We start from the raw sequence: 17,916 nt of genomic DNA, 5'->3' as shown, positions 1-17,916 counted from the left end.
AAGCAAGCCTCACCAAAATACTCAGCTAATCCTGCACAATTGTAAACTTTTTAATAAACTTGAATCACTAAAATAGCTGGAATTGTTGCTTTTAGCTTATTCTTTAAAAAAATCTATTTTTAAATATCAGAAAATCCTTAAAACAAGATACATTTACCTGAGAAGCAACATATAATATATTTAGACTTGCTTTTAGAGCAAATATCTTGAATATGAGTATATTTTTTCTTTACTGCACTGGCAGAAGTATGAACAAGTGAAATATTACACTTATCAAAATACACTTATATTTAAGATACATTCTCTTAAAGCAAGTTAAATATTACTTATGTATAGTGCAAGTCATGGTTTAAAGTTATTAAACTAATTAAGTGTTAAGCGACATTGTTTAAACAAAGATTGTGTTTGAACTGTAAGTTTAATGATTAATGTCTTTGAAGTCCTTCCTGGATTCATTGAAGAAGTTCACATAGATGCAATTGTCCTTGTTAGTTGGCTGATGAAGGCTTTTGTTGGCAGTTGATAGCCTATGTATTCCATTTCAAGAGTGTAGTCCATCAATAGAACGAGGTGATGCATCAGTGAGGTGCATCACTGTTCAACCTGGCCGGTAATTTCGGTGAGGTTCGGTGTGGTCCATGCTAAATCCAAGGTTCAGGCAATGGCATATGAAGTATCCCATGTCTTATGGTTGGAGTTGGCATCATTCAGTTCATCCTCTGAATCCATTGTAATAAACTGAAGTGAGGTTTGGCTGGCACCGTCTGCACTTAGTCATTACACAGTGACACGTAGTAGTAGAGTCTATCACGAAGAAGGAATGGAGCTGGATCCAGCCGGTTCTGATGACCTCCGGATAGGAGTCCCGATGTTGAGACGGAAACAAATAAAATAATATTAGCATAGATTCCATTCAATTTAATGCAGTTATAGATCATGATCAATGTTTCTGGTATCTTATATGTTCTCAAGTAAATGTATCTTGTTTTAAGGATTTTTAGACAATGTTAAATGGAAAAAAAGACAAAAATACTTAAACTATTGGATATTTTGCAGTGAAATGTTTTTATTTTTAAAAAGTTTTTCCCATTTAATTCAATGAATGTCATTTAGAGGTTTTTAAAAAGATGATTTTGTCCTATTTATTGTTAGTCAGCATGTTTAATTAAACCTTTTAAGGTGGCGCACAAGCTGAGTAATTGGTTAACTTAATTATTAATCATTGTAATAATCGCCTGAATAATCGTTAGATTAGTTGATTATAAAAATAATCGTTAGTTGCAGCCCTGTGTGCCATAGAATTTTCTAGTTGTAAAAAGTGCCGTGGCAGAAAAAAGATTGGGAAATGCAGAGCTAGACTAACGTTACTGGTGATGGTGAGCAGTTAAAGGTCTGGGTAATTATGCTCTGTTGTAGGGTGTTACAACAACTACAGGTGGCTTAAAAACTACTGGAAAATGAATGTCACAATGATAAGCCCCCCAAAAGCTACCAATGCTCGAACCAGATGTTGTAATCAGAGGTTGCATTAAACTAATTCTCCGTCACTTATCTTTTTGACAGATAATTCCAAATACTGTCCATCGTTTTGGAAGATAAAAAAGATGAAAAACATTTAACCAAGCCTTTGTTTTATTAATCATCTTTACAAGGTTCATATCTCCATGTTGTGCTTTTGTGTATGTGAATGAGGGAGAAGGCAACACTTGTTAATGAAGAAATAGTGCAAAGGTACGTGCCTCAAATCTGAAGATTTTTAAATGGAATCTATTATGACCATATATCCTGACCTTTTTTTTTCTCAAAAAGCGAACAGTCGGGATCTCTAGATTTCCTATATGTCTGCGGTTTTCATATTAAACTGCTCAAAAAGAATTTCATTAAATCTCACACATCATATATGTGAATTCTCTCTATCTATCTCTCTCTGCATGCTGTATGTCTGGGTCTCTTTCTCTCTCTTTCACACACACACACACACACACACACACACACACACACACACACATACAGGGCGTGTGCATAGAGCACTAGAGCCCAGTAACTTTACCATGTAAATGTGTGTGATTGCGTACTTATCTATTCAGAGATTGCAGTCAAAACCGAATGTCTACATGAGACCTTTAGTGAGAAAGGGATTTACGTTAAGTAAACACAGACTGTTCACTTGTTTTTTACTGTTGTTAGTGATATTTCAGTGCTTGGTAATAGGAATAAGCTGCGAAGCGGAAGTCTGTAGCATCCGCATTGGAAGAGTGCGCTAAGCGAAATGGGTAATTTCGCTGCCTGTGAAAAAGGTGGATAGGCTTCAGCAATACCCAATCACAGCCGACTTTGCTTTCGCTTGTAAACACATGCATGTGACCGACCGTGACGTCTGTAAATTCAGAACTTGCCTCATTTGTGTTCAACAATGTATGACACAAGACTGATTGTGGAGGTGGAGAAGCACAAAGTGCTCTATTGTTTACTATTAGATGCAAATGTGGTGGTCCCCATTTAAATAAGATTTCACTATGATCAAATTTGTAATATTGTAAAATTATCAATGACCCACTCCTGATAACTATTTTATAAGTTATGGTCTTTATTAAAATAAATACTCTCAGTAACACAGAAATCACAATATTTTTCTGTATAGCCCTGTCAAGTCTGCAGCTGCACTGTAGTTAAGCTGATGCTATGCTCATGTCTCGATCAAGTTTGTGATGTGAAACTTCCGTAAGGTTCTACTGGTAAGATTTCTGAATGGCAGTTTACTTATACACATTTGTGTCTCTTTCTGTGTTTCCTCCCAGGTCGTGCTGGGCGGGTGTCTAAAGGGTTCTGTTACCGGTTAGTGACCAGACATTTCTGGGAGCATGACATTCCAGATTTCACAATCCCTGAGATGCTGGTAAGTAATTAACTGTACTCCTGCCAATTACAGCAGTATTTCTGAGAAATGTCTGAATAAATTGAGATTCTTTTTTGAGTTGATAATGTCTGAGATATGAAGATGTGCGTTTTAAATGGCAGAGGTCACCACTGGCCAGTTCCCTGTTGAAGGTAAAGCTGCTGGATATGGGCGATCCCCGCTCTGTCCTCTCCACGGCCCTCACGCCACCCAACCTCAATGACATCGAGAGGACTGTCCTCCAACTCAAACAGGTTAAACTCGGATTTAATTAAGATTTATAATAGCCTTGAAACAGATCAACAACAGACATAAATCGATCAACAACAATCTTAATATCAGTCATAGTCTAAATTTACATCCCCTATAGACCTATTTCATAAAAATAAAATTCTAATAGTTTTTATTTGAATTGATCTCAAATGATTGTAATGTAAAAATGAATTTTTCTGTTTGTTTATGTATTGTGTTTGTGGTCAACTGTGTGTGTAGATCGGAGCTCTCTCTGTGCAGAGCAGCAGTCAGAGGCAATTTGATGGCGAGTTGACGTTTCTTGGTCGTGTGTTGGCGCACCTGCCTGTGGACCTGAACTTGGGGAAGCTGATTGTTCTTGGACATGTGTTTGGCTGTCTAGAGGAGTGTCTTATCATTGGTATAACATCTTCTGTATTTGTTTGTGTGAAAATATCTGTACATAATCTTACTAATTAGGTTATTAGCAATACTTTATTTCCATAAAATTAGATTCATGAAATTATATAATGTGTTTTTCTCCCAGCTGCATCACTCTCTCTGAAGAGCTTCTTTGCAATGCCATCACTGCAGCATCTGGCTGGGTATAGGTAGGTTGACATTTGACCCTGCATGTAGGTCTTGTCAAGATTCTGAGCTTGATATTCTCGGTGTGTTCTTCTGTAATTTTGTCTCTGTTTGACATTACAGGAGTAAGCTGACTTTCGCACAAAATGTTTCCAGTGATTTCATTGCTTTTGTTAATGCTTTTAAGGTACAAAATGCCATTTCTGAGCATGCTCAGTTAGATGCATATTGACACTAATTTATGTTCCATGCAGTGTCGTATACGGTTTAAAAAGTTAAATATTTGGGATGCACAATATATTTTTATTTTTATTTTTTTATTATCGTCATTGGTCTGGTTTTGTCTCTGACTGATTTTTAGGCCTGGTACTCGTCTAGAGCTAAAGGAGAACTCAGACACCCAAAGGTAAGAGTGTGTGAGTTGAAAATGTTTGAAGAAGGGAAATCGAAGTGAACAGGAAGCATTAAGTGTACACATCTGATTTATACGACCCTACGGCCTCTTTTTTTCAGGATGAACTGGAATGGGGCAAAGAGAACTGCATTCAGATCAAACGAATCCGTGAGGTAAACACACGCATAGTCACAGAGTTATGTAAACACTATAAAGAATCTGTGCACATTCCCCATTGTGTGGTGTTCTAGGTAGCAGAGCTCTTTGAGGATCTGAAGAAGAGAGTGTCCAAATTCAACATGCTCATCAGCAGCTCATCAAACCCCACAGATTACACTAACCTGCACAAACAGAAATTTATCCTGCAGGTATTACACCGAATTACACAGGCAGTTATTTTTTAACTCTCTTGTGCAGCCAAGTGAATGATCCCCACCCAAATTGTACCTTAATATCCCCATATGTTATTATGTACTATGCTACTAAATATGTGTATATCTTTCTCACTTCCTCTCTGTTTCTGGTTTAGTTGGTGATTGCAGGTGCATTCTTCCCAAACTATTTTGCTCAGGGAGAGATCGAGGAGCAGATGGCATCTAAGGAACTTTCCGGAAATGACCCAAAGACCACCGTTCTGGTACTGCTGTTTCCTCTAAATCAGTCCCTCCTTACACCTTCCCTTTTACAAAATCTCTCTAACAAACTCAGGCTCAAAACATAAGTGTACACAGACACTTCTAGCTACCACAAAGGGCACTATACACTCAATAAAATAGCTCTTTGGCTAAACTTGATTCAATCATGGACAGTGGTTCCATGTTTAAAATGAGCTTTCTTAACTTAAAATTACTAACTTAGTAATTTCAATAGTTAACTTAGATTACTATTGTAATCTCAATACAAACACTTTGTGTAGAAAAAACCTAGCTGAATTGGGTAAACCCAACCAAATTAGACTTGTTAATGTAACACAAATAAATATAATTTATTTCTTTGTTCTAATTATTGAGAGTTATCATGCTAAATACTTGCTGGTTGGAAGCACTACAAAGTGTAGTTTAGTAACTATATGCCATGGTTTAGCACAGCATTTGCTCAACAAAATGAGCAATCAATTTAATGTGCAACATTACACATAAAAGAGAACAAAAAAAGACATAAAATAAAACCTAATTTTAACATCCCATTAACATTTCCCTATCGAGTCCCATGCAAAGCCTGCTGGGAAATGGAAATCCCCTGCCCAGTTTCATAAATGCTACATTAACACCACAAAAAGTATTCATGTGGAAGTAAAGTTCCATTTTACAAATTTAAATGGATATAATGCAATGAATTGTGTTGCTTTAAGCCGTTTTAATTAAAGCTGCAAAAATCCTTTTTTTTTTTTTTTTCAGTTTAGTTTTTGCAGAGGAGTGGGCATTAGCATAAACGTTCTACTTCTATGGTCAGTTTTCTCTTTCAGATCAACTAATGTCCTAAAGGAGATTGAAGTTAGTTAAAGTCAACATGTTTTAGCAAGCTACCTGAATGGTAACACGTGCAGTTTAATGGCACAGACATTTGAAGGTAACTCTATCACCCCCTTCATTATGGAGGTTTGTTACCACCACAGTAATGCAAGAACGCACATTAAATATCTACATGACTGGACACATGTAATGCATTGGTCAAGCATTCGCGTCTGTGTACTTGTGTAGAGAAGGTTTCTGGAATAACCATTTCTCCCTATTTTTCCCTGCCTCTTCGCTCTCTCACTCAGCTTAGGAATTTGCCTCCATATGCGTTCCTGTGCTATAAGCAGATACAGTCTCTTTTCCGTCAGTGTGGACAGGTCAAATCAATTGCATTCGACGGATCCAGGTAACAAGGCACTGTTTGTATTTTGTGTGCAATTGCTGTATTCCTGATTTTCTGTATTGCTGCTTTTAAATGATATGTACCATTTAAAAAGCACTATACAAATAAAATTGACTTGATTCTGCATTTTTTATTAACTGTGTTGGATGTATATATGCTCTCTAAATTCTCTGTTCAGAGCATATGTGGAGTTCTACCGCTCATGTGTGAGGGAGACAGGTGTGTTACCTGAAGTGTTGTTGGCATTGCTGCGAGCGCGACACACTCCAGCTCTCCAACTTCAAGTGCACCACGCAGATGAGGTGGAGGTCCACGCTAAAGGAAAGCCCATAACACACCTGCGTTATGCAAGGTACTGTAGCCATGAGCGTATATGCACACACATAAAATGTCCCTATTATCTCACAGATATTACTGAAATAGATGTCCTAAGAAATCACATCTGTCTGTTTGATAGCCATAGGCTCTTATTTTTATTTAATTTTTGTATTAAATTAGATACGCTCCCTGCTTGTCAATCCTTTTGCGTGATCAGGGTGTCTTTTTTACATGTCTTTAGAGGGGAGGGCATGTGGCTGAAATGTTGGAGGTGGTCTTCACTGGTAAAGTCTTGCAGAAGTCAGCCAAATGGCTAAAATCATTTAATGAAGATATTGTTAGTTTATGTGTTAATTTCTTTTTTGGCCCATTTATGAAGGATGAATGGAATTCTCAAAAATGTTCTGTTCTCAGTGAAACAAGTACATACAGTACACACTAGGGTTGCAACGGTATGGAATTTTCACAGTATGATAACAGTCTCAGAAAATATCACTGTTTCACGGTGTAAGGTATTACACTATTACTATTATCAGTGAAAACAGAAGGGTTATTTTATAAATTTTTAGCAAACACTTTATTAGAATTGAAACTTTAAACCATTTATTTTATTGAAGTATGTGTAAAAAAAAAAAAAAAGAGTCATATAAATCAATATAGTCAATAAAATAAATAGAAAAATAAGAAAGCTAATAGAATTATAATAATAAATCGAATTATAAACATTATTAAAAAAATAGCATGTAACTATAACATGTTACATAACTAAAGCATGTTAGTTTATATGATAAATGAACTACTAAATGAAAAATAACATCAGCTGTGTGAGAAAAATGTGCTTGTGTGCATGGTTGCCAGATTGCACAAAATAAGTATTACATTAGGCGGATTATTTCCAATTACCGCAAGTATAAATCTCAAACTGGAGGTGTTGCGTATCTTATCTGGCAACCATGAGCATGATAAACGCTTGTGGAGACGCGTTATGACCCAATGCAAGTTAACGGAAATATCCAATTAATAAAAACGCTTTTACGATAAATGAGCCGCAGGCCACATTAAACCATGTGGAGGGCCTGATTCAATTGCCCATGTCTGCTTTAGCTGTTTGCGAGATTATCATTAAATCTGCCTCGGCAGTCCTAAATTGGGCGGCCACCAAAATATCTTCAATGGGAGAACCATGGCATTGCTCTTTCCCTGCTGTCCGCGACCCAGTCCGAATAAACCAGTTGAGAAACACTGCTTTAACTGACACGCACACTCATGTCAGACCCCCTCGCCTTGCTTCTCTCTGACATTTTCTCCGCTGCATTTGTGTGAGTGTGTGTGAGATGCAAGTTGACTAGTCTGACAGCCAGACAATGAGGAAAGGAGATGCGCATGTGAGATTCTCTGTCCGGTTGCATTTTTTTCTCAATACCGTAGATAAGCAAATGTACATGGTATGATAACCGTAAATTTTCAAACCGTGGAATACCGTGAAACCGGTATACCGCTGCAACCCTATTACACACAGACATTTACAGAGTTATGCTCTTTTAATATGCAGTTTTTTTTACCAAAATCTCTCTTTCAGGGTTAATGTGGATGTTCAGAGCCATGCTGTGTGTCCTGTTGGAGTTCTGAGCAGCACCGTAGATCCACACAAACTTCCATCCAGCAGAGATTTCATCATTAACATCACAGAGGTAAAGACTAACACCTCTCTCAGAGTATCAGGTATGATGCTGTTTCAACCTTCTAAATGTTTTTTATTACTAGGGCTGGGTATTGATACAGATTTCTCAATTTGATTCCGACTCACAAGTTTTCGATAAGATATCTATTCATAAGGGTATAGTTAAGTTATAATGTCCCTTTTGCTTACATATGAAATAAATTCTCCTTCAGCTAATGCTGTTAATTATACAGGGGAACTTCTATGATATTTTATTAGTTTTTCATCATTTTGGTAAAATTTTGGATTTTTAACCCTAAAACAGGCAATGTGCACAACAAATACATACTCTTTAGTTTCTTATGGGGTATGAGAAGGAGTTTCTCACTCAATCTTGTATCATTTATCATAGTTTTGAGAAACTTAAGTCATATGATGTTCATGCTGTTATTTAGCACATTTTGAAGTGTGTATCTCCTGAGATTCGTTGCCAGATTAAGGGAAGAAAAAGGGTTCATCCACAATATTATACATACACATTTATTTCGCTTACATATGTCATACATGCAACCTTAAATCTAAACTTTTCTCAGTTTTGTTACACACACACGCACACACTCTCTCCCTCTCTCTCTCTCTCTCTCTCTCACAAAACTTTTTTGTAGGTTAATAGGGCAACGTATCCTGGGAGATATAACTCATAAAATCCAAAATGAATCAAATATATCAAAAATTCCTTGGGATATGTTTTACTTGAGTCCAAATTATATAAAAAGTGACATGAAATAATTTTTTTGCTGATCAATTTCCATTCTTGCCTGTTTAAGGGTTAAAATTGAACAAATCCATGTGTTCATTAAATAAAATAATATATTTCATATTGTTTTTTGTTACATGTTTATTATTTAATTGCATCATTTACATTAAGCATTTACATTGATTTGTTGAACACGTGCTAAAATCAGTTTTGTCTCTTTAAAAAAACTGGCATTTCTGTAAAGAGCGTCTGTAGATGTGCGCATGTTAACAAAAGAGAACTCTGATGGCTTTATCTCATCTGTGCCATGCATGATTAGAATTAAATGTTTATTTTTGTTGTTTTTGATCAACAACTGACTTTAAAGAACAGAAAGGGCATTAAAAGACATTATTCAATGACAAATGTGTCCTTCGGATCTTGTCTTTGGACATGCATTACACGGATCAACTTTTACTCTCAACACTCATTGAAAGGATCTCACTGTTGAATACTCCTAAATACTATACTAAACAATTACTGATGAGTGAAATTGCCATTTGCCAAATGCTGTATATACATTTTAGTTGCATAGCATGAAATGTGGTTGCAAATACAAGTGATTTTCTCTCATTGTAGAAGGGGGTTGTACATAGTGAAAGATTGATCCTGGGATTTAAGAATCAATATCTAGATCATTCAAATGAAGATCGCAATGCATCGTGAGGAAAAAAAAACTCCCCCCTAATTATTACTATTTAATGGAATAGTTCACCCAAAAAGGAAAATTCTGTAATCTTTTAAACAGCCTCATGTTGGTCCAAACCTGTATGACTTCTTCAGTGGAACACACAAGATGTCGTCACCATTCACATTCATTGCATTTTATTCCATACCATCAAAGTGAATGGAGGTTAACAAACTGCCTAACATTTCCTTGGGCATTCCACTGAAGAAGTCATCAAGAAGACTTCAAGCCGTGAGACCAAAATCGATCAGCATTCCCACCATCGGTCCACCCTGGTGCCAAAATCACACACCCCACTTAGCTGCCGTTTGATTGCTTATTTTGGTCTTTGCTTGGTGGAAAGAGCGAGACCTGACTCAATGAAACTCCTTTAAAATTGACCCCAATGCCAAGTGTGCCACCTTTGGCCTAAGGGCTATTAGCAGGCGCTAGACCGTTCGCTACGATGATGCTCAGGAAGTGACCATGGGATCGCAACTGGCCCTGGCATGCACTAGCACACCCCCATTTGGCCCAATAGTGTAAATACTGCTATTGATTATTCTTTAATAAGGTGAACTATGCCAAATTATGGCCTAATTATGATCCATTCTTTGTTAGTTTTCTTCAGCAGTGTCGGTGTGTGAAGCTTATTTATATGTATGTTGGTTGATAGGTGATCGATGTTGGCCATTTCTGGGGCTTCCAGACAGATGAGAACAGTGTAGCAAAACAGTGTCAGTTAACCGCAGCATTGAACATGAGAGATCTGAGACCCGTGTCTGTCTCTCTCTACCCAAACCTGCTGTGTGTGGCACCCTTCACAGACTCTCAGCACCCAGCAAAATACTACAGAGCCAAAATACTGCACATTCTGTGCAGCAACATAGAGGTACACACTCAGATTGCGCACTGTCATATCCCAATAACTAGCTTTAGGAACCATATGATTTTCAAGACATTCTGTTCCTTTAATGATACAGAACATGTGGATTTTTTCCATTGATGTGAAAGGAATATCAAACTAAAATACCTTGACAGTGTTTACTGTGCTAATCGTCTGTGTATCACCAGCGCAAACAAAATTATATCACATGACAATATGAAGTTAAAGATACACATTTGAAACATAATTTTGATGTAAAAATGATACTATAAAAAATATGATATCTTGTTTACTTAAGTATTTTTATTTTGTATATAGTGTGGTCCAATTATTTGGGATTGCTTTCTCAAAAAGTGCTAAGAATTGTTAAGGAACCGGAATCTTATTACTGCTCTGTGTGTTCATGTGTGTGCATGTAGGTGTTCTTTGTTGATTTTGGCAACACATCTAAAGTCCCATGCAGCAGTCTGAGAGAACTCCCATCTGACCTTGTGACTCAGCCATTTCAAGTACCGCTTACTACTATTCCTCACAAAATTTGAGTTCTCTGGATAACAGCTGGATTATAGATGAATTTAAGCGATCCATAGGCTGTATCTGCATGTTTCTTTGCAGGCACAGGAGTTCTGCATCGCAGGGATGGGTCCGTCTGCACAGTCACTGATTCTTGGCGATCGCTGGAGCAGTCGGGCACGGAACCGCTTTAAGATGCTCACGAGCGGCTGCTCTGCCATCGTGTCGCTGTACTCCATTCTTCATGGTGTCATGCGCGTAGACCTGCGCATCTCCATGGAGACAGGTGATGTCAGCGTGGCTGACCTGCTGGTGCAGGAGGGACATGCCTGCCATGCCCCTGAAAGCTTTGAGAGTCAGGTAACCATGGCAACACCACTGCCAACAGCATCCCTTGTTTTCCTGCCCACCTGACAAGAACATTTCAATGTTTTGTTTTTTGTTCTTGTAATTTTTTTGTCTGTCGTTGTTAAATTCCTCTGCAGGGACAGTTTTTGATATTTATTGTCTGTTGTTGCTTAGAAATAAAGAATGACTTCTGCCATATACACTAAAATTACTTGTACTACCTGTAACCAGACCTGCCAACCTGTACTCATTTTGCGTAGCAAGTACGCATTTTGACATCAAAGTACGCTGGTACGATCTGTCACACTAAACTACGCAAAAAGCTGGTGACGCCTTTTTGTTCAATTGTGCATGTCCAGAACTCAAGTCTAACAGCAAGGGGCAGCTGCATCTAGCCTGCTGAAAAGCAAAAGAAGAAGAGTTCGACCAATAATAGTGCTGGGTTCATTCCGCCAACTATCAAGCGGGGATGATTGAAAATGCATAATGTCTATCATTTCAAGAGATTGCAAATCGATAGCAACACAAAATAGGTTTTATCCTTCTCGTTCTTCCTCAGTCTGGCTGGTTCCTCAAGTGAGGACTGTGCTTTTAACTCCTTTGCAAAGGTAAACGGGCTGGGGTGGATGTGGAAAGTTGAAATTGTGAACCGAGTTAACTTGACGCAGACCTGCCAAACTTGGGAAAATATTTAATGTTAATAACGTTAGCCTAATGTTACGTAATTTGCAAGCTAGCTTGCTTGTTCACCAGGCATTTAAGCTGGCAATGTAACGTTGTTATATGGTCCATGTGTCACAGATTGTTAAACCTGATTTTCCATAGTACCGTATTCATAATTATAATAGGAGCCAAACCCGACACCGTAATGAGTATATGTCAGGATGAAAAAAGCGAGTGCATGTGCCGCATAAATAACGTTACCTAGAAAGTTACCGGGAGGTGTGTGTGTGCCTTGCAGTTAAAATAGTTATGACGTCAGATGAGGAGACTGACAGGGAGAGAGAGAGGGCAACAGACCTAAAAAGAAGCAAAAGTTCCTCACAAAGTATCAGGAGCAATTGCCGTGCCTACGCCCCTCAAAATTGCCAAATCATGCATTTTGCACATTGTGCAATTACGATTTTGACGTCCAAGTCCTACATTCCTAGATATTTTTTTAATTAAATAGGCTTCCATTAGGCCTATAATATGTGTGCCTATATAAGCTGATTCAATTATTTAATTATTAAATATAATGTAAATCCTGAGCAGGAACCTGTGTGTGTGTGTGTGTGTGTGTGTGTGTGTGTGTGTGTGTGTGTATATATATATATATATATACAGTGAGGAAAATAAGTATTTGAACACCCTGCTATTTTGCAAGTTCTCCCACTTAGAAATCATGGAGGGGTCTGAAATTGTCATCGTAGGTGCATGTCCACTGTGAGAGACATAATCTAAAAAAAAATCCAGAAATCACAATGTATGATTCTTTAACTATTTATTTGTATGATAACAGCTGCAAATAAGTATTTGAACACCTGTCTATCAGCTAGAATTCTGACCCTCAAAGACCTGTTAGTCTGCCTTTAAAATGTCCACCTCCACTCCATTTATTATCCTAAATTAGATGCACCTGTTTGAGGTCGTTAGCTGCATAAAGACACCTGTCCACCCCATACAATCAGTAAGAATCCAACTACTAACATGGCCAAGACCAAAGAGCTGTCCAAAGACACTAGAGACAAAATTGCACACCTCCACAAGGCTGGAAAGGGCTACAGGGAAATTGCCAAGCAGCTTGGTGAAAAAAGGTCCACTGTTGGAGCAATCATTAGAAAATGGAAGAAGCTAAACATGACTGTCAATCTCCCTCGGACTGGGGCTCCATGCAAGATCTCACCTCGTGGGGTCTCAATGATCCTAAGAAAGGTGAGAAATCAGCCCAGAACTACACGGGAGGAGCTGGTCAATGACCTGAAAAGAGCTGGGACCACCGTTTCCAAGGTTACTGTTGGTAATACACTAAGACGTCACGGTTTGAAATCATGCATGGCACGGAAGGTTCCCCTGCTTAAACCAGCACATGTCAAGGCCCGTCTTAAGTTTGCCAATGACCATTTGGATGATCCAGAGGAGTCATGGGAGAAAGTCATGTGGTCAGATGAGACCTTTTGGTCATAATTCCACTAACCGTGTTTGGAGGAAGAAGAATGATGAGTACCATCCCAAGAACACCATCCCTACTGTGAAGCATGGGGGTGGTAGCATCATGCTTTGGGGGTGTTTTTCTGCACATGGGACAGGGCTGACTGCACTGTATTAAGGAGAGGATGACCGGGGCCATGTATTGCGAGATTTTGGGGAACAACCTCCTTCCCTCAGTTAGAGCATTGAAGATGGGTCGAGGCTGGGGCTTCCAACATGACAATGACCCGAAGCACACAGCCAGGATAACCAAGGAGTGGCTCTGTAAGAAGCATATCAAGGTTCTGACGTGGCCTAGCCAGTCTCCAGACCTAAACCCAATAGAGAATCTTTGGAGGGAGCTCAAACTCCGTGTTTCTCAGCGACAGCCCAGAAACCTAACTGATCTAGAGAAGATCTGTGTGGAGGAGTGGGCCAAAATCCCTCCTGCAGTGTGTGCAAACCTGGTGAAAAACTACAGGAAACGTTTGACCTCTGTAATTGCAATATTAACATTGATTTTCTCAGGTGTTCAAATACTTATTTGCAGCTGTATCATACCAATAAATATTTAAAAAATCATACATTGTGATTTCTGGATTTTCTTTTTAGATTATGTCTCTCACAGTGGACATGCACCTACGATGACAATTTCAGACCCCTCCATGATTTCTAAGTGGGAGAACTTGCAAAATAGCAGGGTGTTCAAATACTTATTTTCCTCACTGTATATATATATATATATATATTACAACACATGTTTCTGTAAATACTTTAAAATGAAAACATGTATTACAATATAAAAAATACATTATGTCCATTTGTATTAATTGAATGCAATAAATTATGGTTATCAGTTTGTATAAGCACACATATCATACAATAATTTTTTAATCATGAAAAAAATGGTTTAAGCAGGTGTACTGAAACTTTTGACTTTCACTGTATATTATAATATAGCCCAGTGCAAGTATGTAAAATATTAAGAGTTCATCTCAAGAATATATTTCTTCATAGCCGATTTATATGTTGAATAACTTGATGATATGGTGGGGAGTAGGGAAATGACTGTAAAGCGTAGTGGTGCAAAAGCATGTGAACCAACTATTGTGGTACTCAAAATATTTTCCCATGTTTGGCAGGTCTGTGTAACTTTTTGCAGAAATAATAACATTTATATCCATCCACATTAATCAAACATACAGGTAATTCTGTACGACTAAACTAAAGTTTATGCTTTGAAAGTGTCACAGTGTTTAAAGTTCTGGGGCAGATTACTTGTAGTTGTACTTTCTCTTGTTCAAGCTTAATAAGCATTTATCAGCATTAACTACCAGTCACTTGTGATCTCTCTTTTTTTGTGTATCTGCAGCAATCCCATGAGATTCTGATGTCTCTGTATCAGGATATGGCCTCTGGCAGATTCACCCCCAGTTCTACTTGTGGTTCCTTGAACAGCAGGATGGAGGAAGACAAACAGCTTATCAACCAGCTCCTTCAGCACTTTTCCACACCTAGTAGCAGCGCCCCCAAGTGCAAGGTGATGGAATAGCAGCAGTTACATTTCTAAAGGACTATTTATACTTCTGCATCAAACCTACCATAGCATCTATGCCAGGGGTAGACAACTTTGAAAAGCCAGGGGGCCAGAAAGGGCTGCACTTCTTTTTTAAATTTAATTGTTTATTTTTATTCAAACATGTGTTAATTACTTTTTTATATTAATGAGGTGAGCAGACTCTGGACACATGTAATTACACAAGTAAAATAAAACATTGCATGTAGATATACAGCAAAATTCTTGTAAAAGTGTGGTTCTTTAAAAAAAATAAAAGCTGTGATATACCATTATTATAATGATAATATATAGGCCAATATGGTTTTTTGTTTGTTTTAAAAGATCCACACTTTTACAAGTAGACCACATACTGCAGCAGAATACACAAAAAAATTACAATGTATAATATTTTATAAATATATATAATTTTTTTTTTTTTTGGGCATGTATAGAAAGATTATGATCTGTTCTGTTGTCACGGTCAAAGATTGTCATGACACACTGGCCACCTAGTGAACACACGCACATACCAGAGATATAGTGCCCTCCAAACAAGACATTTATATTCAATACTTAAAACGTCAACTCCGTTATTGCAGGAATACCCTTTTTTTTCTGATATTACCGTTCGTGATGAGCATATATCTCGTAGTTTGTCACCAGACTCTTGGTTGATTTGTGCTATAGCAGTAATGAGCAGGTATGGAAGAGAGACTCGGCTTGTGGATGTTTTTAAAGAGAAATTCCCAATTTGGAATGCCCGATTCCCACTACTTAGTAGGTCCTCGCGGTGGCTCGGTTACTCACCTCAATCTGAGTGGCGGAAGAAATGTCTCAGTTGCCTCCGCTTCTGAGACGTCAATCCACGGATCTGATCATATGGCTCGTTGTGCATGACACCGCGGAGACTCTGCATGTGGAGGCTCATGCTACTCTCAGCGATCCACGCACAACTTACCACGAGCCCCATTGAGAGCGAGAATTAATCATGACCACGAGGAGTTTACCCCATGTGACTCTACCCTCCTTAGCAACCGGACCAATTTGGTTGTTTAGGAGACCTGGCTGGAGTCACTCAACACACCCTGGATTCGAACTCGCAACTCCAGGGGGTGGTAGTCCTCGTCAATACTTGCTGAGCTACCCAGGCAACCAGCGTGTGCATGTTTAAATTGACAGAGTGTGCACAATCTGTGAATGCATGCGTTCAGACTGACTCTGCCCTCATGTTGTATAAAGTGGCTCATAATCAGATTTTTATATGCGGATTTGTTGTCATTGTTTATCCGTTTGCCGTTTATTTTCCTCTATAACGTTTCAACAGTTTAAACCTCAAAACACCTGAATTCATACACATTCAATAATATTATGTGATGACAACATCACGCAGGCTACAAAAAGATGGTTTGCGGGCCGGATGTGTCCCATGGGAAGCCTGTTGAGTACCATGGCTCTACGCCATGGGTGGGCAACTGTTTTGGTAAAGGGGCCACATCAGGCTTTAATTATCACATGGGTGGCCACATTGTATTCCTTTTGAGATACAATGTTCTGCATTGATTTGGTTTTTGTAACTTAAGCCCAGAAATAGTTGGGTACTCACATTTTTCTGAAGTGTATCTGTGACAAATGGGACTATTCTGCAATTGCCTAAAGTATTGTATGGTTCTATAAAGGTAGATACTTTTCTATCAGTAGATACTGTCTACATCAGGGGTCTGTTTTAATAAAAAAAAAAAGAAGAAATTTATAGAACTTTTAATGTTTGGGCAAAGCGGGCGAGTTTACTTATTCTTTTTCTAAAACATTACCCATTTACATGCTAAAAGGGTCATGATGCGGATCTCCTCGATGGTTTGACTTTTAGCACACAAATGAATAACACAGGCTGCATGACTGATTACTGCAAGAGTTAGATTAACATACAGGTGCGAAGGGACTTTGCACAAATAAAATATACATACATATTCGTCTCTGGCTTGCTTTTGCATGCATGTCAATGATGCCGAGATCTACTTTTATATTTAATTTAATCACTGAGAAGGTTTACCTGCAAAGTAGTACCAAACATCACAAGCAGCCTCAATGTATACAGAGTAGCCGTATAACACTTTTCCTTGAACAGAATATCGCACTACAGATCGCTACATTTGTACAAAGGTGAAAGCGAGACAGAAAATCTGCACTTGCATGTATAGTTGCCAGATTGCACAAAAAATAAGTATAACATTAGGCAGAATATTTACAATTTGCGCAAGCATAAATCTCAAACTGGGGGTGCTGCGTCTCTTATCTGGCCACCCTGAGCATGTTAAAAACTTGTGGAGGCGTGTGATGTCCCAATGCAAGTTAACTGAAATATCCAATGAAAAATAAAAGCACTTTTATGATAAATGAGCCGCGGGCCACATTAAACCATGTGGAAGGCCTGATCCGGCCCACGGACCATATGTTGCCCATGTCTGCTCAACGCGGTGGCCTACACAGTGGTTTGCATTTGTATTTCTACATTGGTGTATTTGCGTCGAACATATTTTGTATATAAACAAAAGCAATGTCATTTTTGGTGTTAGGGGTATAACAGTTATGGCCCGGACCAGATATGGAGAAAGAAAACCAGGAGTTGAGAAATTCAATTAAAGAATCAAAATTTACTGAAGAATAGTTTGCAGTGAAATTGGTAGAGCCAGCGACAAAGTCTCACGAGGAGCTCGAAAGCTAACTCGTACCTTACACAAAATCTTACATCAATTATACCATTTGCAAGGACGTACATTCCATTATTTTACTCCTGATTGGCTAAAAGAACATAAAGTCACAACATATAGATAGTTAAATGGCCTATCAACATTAATCTGCGCACTTGTCATCCGCGCCCGAGATTTACGTCTAAAGTGACCTCGCAGATGGTCGCGGGGCGTCTTCGATTCGGCCTGGTGTGCACCCCGGGTTCAAAACCTAGGTAGAAGGTCAAACGCACACACAAAACACTGACGAACGACAGTCGTTCTCTGGGCACAAGACAGCTAGAG

At 38.5% G+C, this 17,916-nt stretch overlaps 1 protein-coding gene across 1 annotated transcript in view; it reads left to right on the top strand.

The window, feature by feature from the left end:
* The window catches only part of tdrd9 (tudor domain containing 9), a 61,115-nt gene that overhangs the window by 29,267 nt on the left and 13,932 nt on the right, over positions 1–17,916 (top strand). The window contains exons 13-28 of the mRNA XM_052151499.1: positions 2,799–2,896; positions 3,019–3,150; positions 3,389–3,548; positions 3,675–3,738; positions 3,839–3,902; positions 4,077–4,121; positions 4,229–4,282; positions 4,361–4,477; positions 4,639–4,746; positions 5,872–5,972; positions 6,148–6,321; positions 7,867–7,978; positions 10,087–10,302; positions 10,716–10,805; positions 10,912–11,169; positions 14,699–14,866. Coding sequence (XP_052007459.1) covers positions 2,799–2,896; positions 3,019–3,150; positions 3,389–3,548; positions 3,675–3,738; positions 3,839–3,902; positions 4,077–4,121; positions 4,229–4,282; positions 4,361–4,477; positions 4,639–4,746; positions 5,872–5,972; positions 6,148–6,321; positions 7,867–7,978; positions 10,087–10,302; positions 10,716–10,805; positions 10,912–11,169; positions 14,699–14,866 — 1,961 coding nt within the window. The remainder of the gene's footprint in view (positions 1–2,798; positions 2,897–3,018; positions 3,151–3,388; positions 3,549–3,674; positions 3,739–3,838; positions 3,903–4,076; positions 4,122–4,228; positions 4,283–4,360; positions 4,478–4,638; positions 4,747–5,871; positions 5,973–6,147; positions 6,322–7,866; positions 7,979–10,086; positions 10,303–10,715; positions 10,806–10,911; positions 11,170–14,698; positions 14,867–17,916) is intronic.

This window comes from Xyrauchen texanus, chromosome 20, assembly GCF_025860055.1.
Source record: "Xyrauchen texanus isolate HMW12.3.18 chromosome 20, RBS_HiC_50CHRs, whole genome shotgun sequence".
Taxonomy (NCBI): domain Eukaryota; kingdom Metazoa; phylum Chordata; class Actinopteri; order Cypriniformes; family Catostomidae; genus Xyrauchen; species Xyrauchen texanus.
The sequence above is the reverse complement of the archived record's forward strand: the minus strand, read 5'-3'. Positions and strand labels throughout refer to the sequence as shown.